The following is a 10,737-nucleotide window of genomic DNA, read 5'->3' as shown; positions in this document are numbered from 1 at the left end:
GTATATGGTGTAAGAAAGTGGTCTAGTTCTATTCTTTTGCATGTAGCTATCCAGTTTTCCCAACACAATTTATTGAAGAAACTGTCTTTCCCCCACTGTATATTCTTGCCTCCTTTGTCTAGATTAATTGACCATAGGTGTGTGGGTTTATTTCTGGACTATATTCTGTTCCATTGATCTGTGTCTGTTTTTGTGCCAGTACCATACTGTTTTGATTATAAAGCTTTGTAGTATAGTTTGAAACCAGGAGCAGGTAGCCACCACCAACTGTCCCTTCAAACCTTTAAGGAACAGAAACTTTTCATATGTGCACTCTTGGCTGTTTCTCAACTTGCACAAGCCATTTTCGGTTCAAGGCCCATTGTTTTTAGCCAGTTGTCAGAGGGTGAAAACCATTACTGAGATTAGATACTGATCTGGAATTGAAGGCTTATTCAAATTTCATTTTGGGTCATTTAGTAAATCAAATAAGTCATCTTAAAGGAAAGAGAAAAATGGAATAATGTTCAGCATCATGAATTTTAACAGTTGTTGCATTTTCTCTATTAGTGTTATCGATAACACCTACTTAAATAGTCCTTTGCAGTTTATAAAGCATTTGCACATCTCATTTAATTTTAAAGGTTAGAGATCAGAAACTGCAATTCCAGTAATACTATTTCATTGTGTGAGTTTATTGGTGTAGTCAAATTGCATGTCTTATCTTCCACCTACTCTAATGTTCTTTGACTGGAAAAAGATACTGTGACTCTTTCAGGGGAGAAACAGTAAGTGTTGATGATTAACGAACAAAATTGCAGCCTTACAGGAATCTACCTCACTTATAGATGCACCGGTCTTTCCTCATGCTTATGGTTCTTGATTACATGTAACTTTGAGAGTTCAACACTTAACCCCTCCTCAGAACCTCTTTATCAAGTGGTGAAGCAGCAAGCATCACTGTTATTTTATTGCCAGTGAAACGGACCCCTAAACAAGCGCTCTCCTGAAGTCAAGGACAGAACCCAGACAAATGAGCGGCTTCCATCAGACATTTACCAGAGTTTGTGGGCGGTTTCCCAAGCCTTGAAGTAAGTAAGCCAGTATGACCTCGGTCACCAGAAGCTTTGTCCCCCCGCTGCTGTTCTCAGCCCTTTTTCTCTTCATACAGTCTCCTGTCTCCCTCTAGACACCTATTGTCTTTAGGCTGTCTCCACCGTTAGTTCATCCCAGATCTTCTCCCTGAGGCAGGAAAATCGTATCATCTTATTTACTCTAAGCTATAAAGGACTCCTGGGAGGTTGAGTGTTTCCTGTTGCACAAAGTACTAGCCCTTACTTTTGGAACCCGAGACCCTGTGTGTTGAGTGAGGACTGCCTTTAGGTAGATGGGGAGAGAGGGAGCGCCTGGACGCTCGGGTGTAAGGTGAGGGCACCATGGGTACCAGGAGGCTGATCAGGAGCTCTGGAGCCAAGTTCTGCCTCTTTCTCGCTCAGAAACTTAATCACTCTCTGGGCCTCAGTTGACTCATCTGTAAAGTGGACCTACTCTCCCGACTGTGAGAATTACATAAGAATAACGTGCGCCCCGCACCTGGCTTGCTTGATGGTTAATTCAACTCCTCGCCTCTCCCCACGCCGGTCCCAGGCCAACACTCGCAGTGTGTGGGGGGAAGTCGCCTTTAATGTTGAAGTGATTCCGTCCCCTTTTCAAAATCCGGCTCGCAAGCCACACCCTCTTCGGAGGGACCCTCGTTTGGGAGGTGGCGTCCTTGCCGGCTTACCTCGCACCCCACGCGACCTGGAGGCTGGGCTTTCTGGTCTGACAGGGCAGCGTCGGACACGGAGAAGGCGGGGGGCGGGGTGGGGCTGGCAAGGGCCGGGCGGAGTCTGGGAACCTCCGCGCTTTCGGTCTTAAGGGCTCAGCACGCGGCCGGCCGGTGGAAGGAGTCGCTGTGCGCGCCGCCGCGTTTGAAAGTCGCAGCTCTCCGCGGCTCCGGCTGGGGTGCGTCTGCGTCCCTCTCTCCCAGCTCGGCCCTGTCCCTCCGCTTCGGCTCACACCTGCTCCCCCTGCTCGCACCCCAGACCGCAGTGGCGGCGGCGCGGCCGGCGGGCGGTGACCACCCCCCGATCCAGGGCCTCCGCCAGGTCGCGTCCATTAACCTCGTGCCGAGCCCGGAAAGCAAAGGGAAGTTCACGGACTCTGGGACCCCAAGGTACCTGTCTAGGGGCGGTCTGGGCTGTAAAGTGGGGACTGCGTCTTTTCTGTTTATCGCCTGGGGAGGGAAGCTTTGTCGAGGGGTCTTCCGGGGCGTTGCGTACGTAGAAAGTCATCTCCTGCTCCTTCCGCGGACTCGGCATCGGGCAGACGCTCGAGCGATTATTTACGGCGTGATCCCAGCTTTACAAACTATAGGAGTATTTATAAATGGAGCGAGGGAGCACTGAAAGGAAATATTGGAGATGGGTTTTCCTTGTACTTTCCTGTGCTTTGCAAAGTTCCCCCCCCCCCCAAATCAGTAAACAAAAAGGAATTCCATTTATGAAGTGTAGCTCACCGAGCGGTTGCATGTAGACCTGCCTTGCTTCAGCCTGTTTGGTTAGGAAAATAACGTAATCCGTTGTTTCTTGGGACTTTCCCCAGCTTTCAGATTGAAAGGAGGAATTTCCCAGATTTTCTGGAGCGAGAATACACCCTGAGCCTCGCAGCGGAAGTCCGCAGCCACGGAGAACCGGACTCTGCAATGTTGGCTGGCTACCGGCCAGTCAGGCAGTGGGAGAAAGAAGATATCGTCTCTGGAAAAAACTGAGCTTTACTAAGGTTTTCCTCCTGTTGATTTTGGTTTTCACGACTCCTTTAGCAAGACCTGTTGCTTAAGTAAGTATTGATTCTGCTGAACAATAGCGTTCACGGATGTCTTCAAAGCCACACTACAGGGTGATGACCTGGTGAGGGGGGTCAGGATAGTTGTCTTTTGTTGTGCTTGCAAGTTTCTCTTCCCTTCCTATTAGCTCAGTGCCAGCAAAGTTATTGTAGTTCATTTGTTAACACAAATATTACTGTATGTCAGGCATCATTGCAGTGTTTTACAGCTTTTTGATGTCAGAGATCATGGTTTAAACCCGCTTTGATGATAATCTCCAACTCCATTTAGTTCCATAAAAATCAGATGGTTTGTGACTTTGTAAAGAAAATATTTGTTATATGTCTGAATAGATATTAGATGCACATGGTATAAAATTACGTAAGTACAGAGTGCAGTGACAAGTCTCCTTTCCACCATCAATCCCAGTTTCCCTCTCCAGAGGTAACCACTTATACCACTATATAAGCTCATTGTTACTGTGTTTCTTTGATAACTTAGGCCAAACAGATTTGAAAAAGCTGCTTCTGAGCACCTGCACACTAGTGACTTTTTAAATAAAAAAATTCAACAATTTTATTATTTTAGTTTTTTTTGTTAGTTTCTGTCTTTTCTGTTTTTCTACTGACCACTCTGAAATGTCAGAGATTCAGGTCACTTTGTAGAGGGAACTTGCAGCTCTGCAAACTAATGAATAGGTTAGTGTCTGAGTTCCTTGAGGTCAGATACCATGGTTTCCTTAACTTTGGAGCTCCCTAACAACCTGCCGTAATTACTAGTGACCTGCCAACATCCATACACCCAGGCTTAAGGATAACCGATACTCGAAGTAACCTGGTGCTTCACAGCCTCTTCCTCTTATGAGGAGCCAGTAACGGTGTGTTTGCCTCCCCAACACTAGCTTCTAGGTTGGTGTCCTGCTAGTTCTGACAGACACCTCCGTGGCCCTCTTCTCTACTGGTTAGCTGCTACAGTTTGTGAAGTAACTGGTATTTGGGAGTAATGTTTGTAGTGGGCAAGAGAGAGGGTGCATTTCCATTGTGTGAATCCTGCCTTTGACACTGTCTTTGTGACCTGGGCTACTTAGATAAACCCTCTGAGACTTAGCTCCCTCATCTGTGAAGTGGTGATTCATAGGGTTAGTTTGAAAATTAAGTAAGACAATACGTATGAAGGGCTAGCCCTGTGCCTGGCACATGAAAGGCATACAGTAAGTAGCAGCCCTTGTTACTGTCAGGCTTTGTCATCGTTTCATATATTCATAAGATAGGTGAGTGTATGTGTCAGGGTACCTTATGGCTCAGTAACACCTTACCAGAAGGGTTAATTTTTGCTTATATTATGAGTCTCTATGGCTCTGTCTTTGGCCCTTCCCTCTGGGACCCCACGCTGAGCTGCTACTTTTGTGGACCACCGATGTGGCATATGGAAAGAGGAGAGGCAGGTCTATCTACACAGTGGTTTTTAAAACCTGTGCTTGGAAATAAGCTTCATGTTACTTCCACTCACATTTCATTGATATGGTTGTCACTGGAGTGGGAAGTATCATCTTTCTAAAGGGGCAGAACCAGTAGAGATAGGCCTGGTAGTGAGGGGCAGCAAATACTTGATAGTAACACGGGTTACAATTGTGAACCCAGAAGTTCATCCAAAGCTGAGAATTGAGTCACCCCAAGACACTTATGGCCACTGATTTACAAGCCAGAATGCCAAATTTTTCCTTTAATATATCTGCCCTGGGTACTCGGCATAAGAGCCTGTACTGGGCAAAATTTTCTTGATGGTGGATTTTCTCAAAAGACTGAATTAATTCTAAGCTACTAGGTTATATAAAAACACAAAAACACAAATTTGGGTGTTACCAAAAGACTGTATCCAGAATATACCATGTTTTAAAATCCAGGTCTCCTTTTGGAACTGTTATTGTCCAAAGTCCAAGAGTGAATTAGAGTGATGGCAGTGTATCCTAGACAAGGCAGAAATCATGACAGATTCTTGCTCTTTCTTTTTAGGCTTTTTACTTGTTATCAGCTAATGGTTTTCTTGTCAACCACTAATTGCATCATCTCATGATTTATTATATTTATTCTCTTTTAAGCTGTCTGCTTCTTGAATAACGACTTTATTATTGTAATTAAAGTATTTTCAAATCATGGTGATTAACCAGTTCTACCCACTGTGTGTTAATTCTTGCTGCCTTTGGTTTCATAGTAATTTTTACCACCCTTGCCCCAAGATTCTGAGCATTCCTTTCTCTTTTTCTGCTTATAGCTGGACATTTGTTGCTTGGGTAAGGCAATATGGTAAAATAATGTCCAAAAAGAACCTATTATGAACGTAAATTTATAACTAAAAATACGTTTCTAAATCAATAAAGAAATTTTGCTTAGTTATTTGTTAAGTAATTGAATAAATTGAGTTTGATTTTTTGCAACACAACTTTGCAAAACAGAAGATTGTATTTTAAAAGTAAATAGCAGCATGGAAAGAAAAGGAAAACATTGTTTTTTTCTTTTTAACCAGCATAATTTTGATACCAATATCTAATATAGATGGCAAACAAAAGCCAATAAAACTACAAATCAACTTTGCTTAAGGCTATTGCTCCCCAAACCCCACTGTAAATACTGTATCGTATTTAAGGAATGCAGGGAGCATTCTGCATCACTCTATCTACTGGTATAATTTACTACCACACTAGATTAAAGGAATTCTATGCAGCTGTTTAAGATTGAGGTATATTTATATGAATAGATATGGAAAAAAATCACCCATTTGTGTTAACTGAAAAATACAAGGTCTAGAACTAAATACAGTATGTTCCTATTTGTGTAAGAAATTTTTTTCTCTCTGTGTAGAAATGTGTTATGTGTCTTTGAGTGCACACAGAGTTTTGCTTGGGGTGTAAAGAAGACTTCTGTAAGGATAAAAGCAACGTTTATAGTGGTTGACTCCAGAAGAATAAAAAAAGGATTAGGGTGGAGGGAAGATACTTAAAAAAAATCCTTTTTAAGTGTTTGAATTTTTAAATCATGTGCATGTAATTCTTTTTAAATAAATTGGTTTTAAAATGGCAGTTTTGGGTCAAAATAACCTCTCATAGATTTTAATAATGAATTCTTCTGTTTTACTGCTTAAACTACTCCACTGGTTATTAAAGGTACATATAGTGAGTTGGAGGTGGAGGGCACCACGGGGCCATGCACTCTAGAGGGATGGGTTAACAGCAGTTAGTTAGATGGAGCTGCTTGTGGCTAATGACAGTTTGTCCAGTCATTAGGAACCATTGACAAAAATAAATAATTCCAGTAGAAGTACAGACTATGATATTTAGAACTACCTCATGGAGATTTTTTTTTTAAATAAAAAGTGTGTAATGTCTAAAAGTAAACTTTTAAAGCATTTACTATTTTTAACCCTTTACCTACTAGAAATCTAAGTCAGGATATAAAGGACAAATGTTGCAGTTATTTGTATATAACTTTTACATGTCTTTAATCAGGATAATACATAATACCTCAAAAGTCACAGAAGCCCATACCTGAGTGTGGTAGTTATTCATCCTGTTCCACCCAAAACGATACAAAATTCATAATACATTAAGTTTTAATTCAGTTAATAAACTGTAGGTTTTCTTCATGTGTATATCCTCGTTTCTTTATTCCTGATTTTCTGTTTAAAGTACAGCTGTCATGTTTGGTCTGGGATCAAGTCACTCTATTTAAATGAAAAAGGAATGGAAGTTTCTTTATGCTCCCCCCAAATTACTTTTATCAATAGTCATTCCTTGTTAATGTCCAGATTATATGTATGGTCTTACTGTCAAACTAGAAATGAAAAATAGAGAGGAAAAAGTAATGCACCAGTTCATATGGGTTTGGTACAAGATTTCACATATCTACTCATTAACTGAGAGTATCCTGCCTATGTATTGTTTTCTTAAAGTCTAAATAAATCAGAAGATTTTCATCAAAATATTAGAATCAAAGATCTCAATGCCTGATGTATGGGAGTGAACTAACGTGCTGACTTGATTGTTGCAGGCGGGTCAGATTCTGGTGTACATCATGTCCAGTTTCGAAGATGCTGACACAGAAGAGACAGTAACTTGTCTCCAGATGACTGTTTACCATCCTGGCCACCAGCAAAATGGAATATTCCAATCAATAAGGTTTTTTAACCGACAAAAACTCCCCTCCAGCGAAGTGGTGAAATTTGGCCGAAATTCCAACACCTGTCATTATACCTTTCAGGACAAACAGGCTTCCCGAGTTCAGTTTTCTTTGCAGCTATTTAAAAAGTTTGATAGCTCAGTTCTCTCTTTTGAAATTAAAAATATGAGTAAGAAGACCAATCTGATTGTGGACAACAAGGAGCTGGGCTACCTAAATAAAATGGACCTGCCACACAAATGCCTGGTTAGGTTTGGGGACTATCAGTTCCTGATGGAGAAGGAAGATGGAGAGTCATTAGAAGTTTTTGAGATTCAATTTTCTTTGTCTACAAGACCACTCTTGCAAGAAAACAACTGGCTACCACAGAAGCCCATACCTGAGTGTGGCAGATATTCATCCTGTTCCACCCAAAACAATTCTCCTATAGAAATGGGTGAGAATGAATGGTAAACGCAGAGGGCTAAGAGAATCATGAAGGATGAAGAACTCTGTAGACACTTTATAGACATTCCACTTAGTAAGAGTTTCTTAGTGTAGTATATTACTGTCATCTATTACTTTGTCAAATTTGAGATCTGGTGTTATCATTTGAAGTCTGTAACTTGTGTTAGTCATTGATTTAGTCACCTGTTGCATTGCTGGATGTGTGAAGAATTACTGTAAGTGTATATCTGTGAGCATTAATGTACAAATAGTATCCTTTGTGATGAAGGAATAGTGTTCTCAAAATATGGTTATGTTACTTTTTTTTTAATGCCTGATTTTGGTCCTATGTTGTTTCATTTTGGTTTGTAAGTTTTGGTTTGGTCATATTATTTCACAGTAGTCATTTGTTTTCAAGGTCAGGGCTACAAACAAGTTATTATGGGTGTTGTAGCCTGTTGGTACTTGTAGTACCAGCGTATTGGAACAGAGCATAATGTTTTTTAGTGTGTCATTGTGCTTTTAATATGGGAAGACTTATTTGAGCAATAATACCTTTTCTGTTTTTTTCTCTATAGATTTACTTATACTGTTTATTCCCAAGAATACCGTTTTCCTTGTCTGTATTCAGTATCTAAAACCAATGTTTTAAACATTTTAACGAACCACTGTGTTAAGTTTAGAATTCTTTTTCTTTTCCCTTTTTTTTTTGGCTGCACCACATGGCTTGTGGGATCTTAGTTCCCCGACCAGGGATTGAACCCCGGCCCCTGGCAGTGGAAGCGCCGACTCCTAACCACTGGACTGCCAGGGATTCCCAATTTTTCATTTGTCTTACCAAATTTTAAATAGTTTTTTATGTACTACAGAGTTTTAAATTCCATGAATTCAAAATTTTAACAGCATCCGTGTACATAATAAAGTCAAAGTTTAATTCTCTAACCATTTTCTTTGAAACTCTTTCTGAAGAAAGGGAGGAACTGTTTTTAGACTGCTGTAAGGGAGGACTGCGGTAGGCCGCAGGCAGAGGCTGTGGCTGGGGACTCAGACACATCCAGCTGTGCCCCTCAATGCATACTGGCTCCATTATTTGTTCCACACCCCACATGGAGGCACATGGCCACCAGGAGCTCCCAAGTGCTATATGTTACTGATCACCCACCCAAAGAGAACCTTATCCCCCAATTCCAGTCCAAGAGAAGGGGCAGCTTGGGTCAGGTGCCCACCCATCTACCAATGAACTTGCCTCAGGTCACGTTAAATGATGGCTGCTCCTGTCAGTGACCACGTGGATGAGAAAAGCATTTTCTTAGGAAGTGGCCACAGTGGGGTGTGGGTGAGGGCAAACAGAAATGTTGGTGTTTGATACTAGGCACTGCAGGTAAGTTGTGAGACTCGCAGTTCACCTCTTAAGGACTCACTTGTCCCAGGAAACTGATTTTTCTTGGGCTCTTTCAGTAAAGGGGTGTATTAATTGGTGCCAGTGTTAACAGTCATAGGCAGTCTCTTCTTGAACCTGCAACTTTATGACAAGGGGGTGCTTTCCAATGGTGAAATCTCATACGCTATGTGATTATATAACCATATTCTAGAAGATTCTGTCTCTACTATCTACTGCATTGACTGACTTGAAGAAGCATTACTTTTAGGCTCTAACATGAGTGTAGTATTAGTTTTAATACGCCTTGTGGAAAAATTAGCTATAATCTTTACTACCAAGAGATAACTGGTGTTCACACATTTCGTGTGTATATATTTGGTAGCTGATTCCATGTTATCTCATGGCCCTTTTAACATTTTCAGTTCTCTAACACTTATTTAATTCCTTACAGTAATTGTTATCGGTTAACAGGGTTACTATTTTACTTTCTGGAGCCTGATTGAAACAATTAGATCTTCCATTTCAGGTGATGATGGAGGATGAGCACTTGGAAAATTGTGATTGGAATTTACTGGGCTTCTAGTTGGTATGAGTTGTACCCAAGTCCAATCACTCATCATTCTACTATTCAACCTACATGAAAATATTTATTTGGCCAGGTATCTCTCTAAGCGATGCATTTAGGGCAGGGACACTGGTGAAAAAAATAGGAAAGCAGGGGTTTCAGCGCTGATGCTGGTTTCAACATTTTGTTGCTGGTGGAAGGCCACTGAAGGACTAGAGACGAGCCAGGTTGGCATTGCTTACTAGCATCTTCATAGAAGAGATCATCGTGAGATGCAGGGGGACACAATGGCTTTCTTAATACTGTTAGTGGAATCATTTCTCAAAAACCCAAATCAAGGTAGTAATATTTTAAAACAGGAAACTTCTGAGGATAGACAGTCAAAATAAGATGTGACATGGGAATTCCCTGGCGGTCCTGTGGTTAGGACTCCGTGCTTTCACTGCCGAGGGCGCAGGTTCAATCCCTGGTCTGGGAACTAAGATCCCCGCAAGTTGCACAGCACTCCAATTACTGGAAAAAAAAAAATAAAAGCAGGCATAATTCCTGGTTATACCATTTAAAAAGTTCTAGCATCTTAAAACCCTCACACAACTCCATATACCCTCCAGTTACCCCATTTCTCTGCTCTGACCGCAACTTTTCAAATAAATTATCTACACTGGCCATTCTTTATTCTTCACCCCTTACAAGATACTTCTCAGTTTCCATCCCTTCATTTGAAAAAATGGAACATGCAATATTCATGTTCCCAAGCCCAGCGGATGCACCTGCCCTTTCTCTCAGTGCCCAAGTAGCATTTGATATCATTGACTCCTCTCTTTCTGGCTCTGGTGACACCACATTTCTTTGGTTCCTCGAATTCCTCCCCTATCTGCTTCTTTTGGCCTGTTCTCTACCCCCGACTTCTGAAGGGCAACACTTAATTGGGCTTCTCTGCCTGTCTGCTTCCTCAGGGGGATCTCAGCTGGAATAATTACTTAAATTACTATTTACCTACTACTGACTCCTAAACTTGTACCTATTCTTCTCTGAGCTGTAGACATATATCCCATCACCTACTTGGCAGACATCTTCATTCAGGTTTTTTTTTTTTAATAAATACCTCAAATTTAACTTTCCAAAACAGAGCTCTTAATTTCCTCCAGTTTCCCAAACCTGTTCCTCCCACTACATTTATTAAGTCAGAAACCAAGAAGTTATCACCAAGAGTAGCCGTAGCTGTTAGTTTGGCTGTCATACTTCCACAGATTTGGCCAATAGAAAGGCAATGCACCTGAATAGATTTAGAAAGTTTATTACTTACACAGACAGCAAAAGCAGGACCAGTGAGGAGTCAGTGTCCCACATC

The 10,737-nt window shown here is 41.4% G+C and overlaps 1 protein-coding gene across 1 annotated transcript; it reads left to right on the top strand.

Moving 5' to 3' along the window:
• The first annotated feature begins 1,735 nt into the window (after positions 1 to 1,735).
• TIFA (TRAF interacting protein with forkhead associated domain) lies at positions 1,736 to 10,477 on the top strand. Its single transcript, XM_036852185.1, has 3 exons — positions 1,736 to 2,194; positions 2,623 to 2,856; positions 6,886 to 10,477. Exon 3 carries the CDS (start codon positions 6,910 to 6,912, stop codon positions 7,465 to 7,467), a length of 558 nt encoding a protein of 185 aa, XP_036708080.1. The 5' UTR covers positions 1,736 to 2,194; positions 2,623 to 2,856; positions 6,886 to 6,909; the 3' UTR covers positions 7,468 to 10,477.
• The last annotated feature ends 260 nt before the right edge of the window (positions 10,478 to 10,737 follow it).

The sequence above is a fragment of the Balaenoptera musculus genome, chromosome 5 (assembly GCF_009873245.2).
Source record: "Balaenoptera musculus isolate JJ_BM4_2016_0621 chromosome 5, mBalMus1.pri.v3, whole genome shotgun sequence".
NCBI lineage: Eukaryota > Metazoa > Chordata > Mammalia > Artiodactyla > Balaenopteridae > Balaenoptera > Balaenoptera musculus.
The sequence above is the reverse complement of the archived record's forward strand: the minus strand, read 5'-3'. Positions and strand labels throughout refer to the sequence as shown.

Coding starts and splice junctions, on each gene's coding strand:
- TIFA (XM_036852185.1), top strand. CDS start 6,910: ATGTCCAGTTTCGAAGATGCTGACACAGAAGAGACAGTAACTTGTCTC.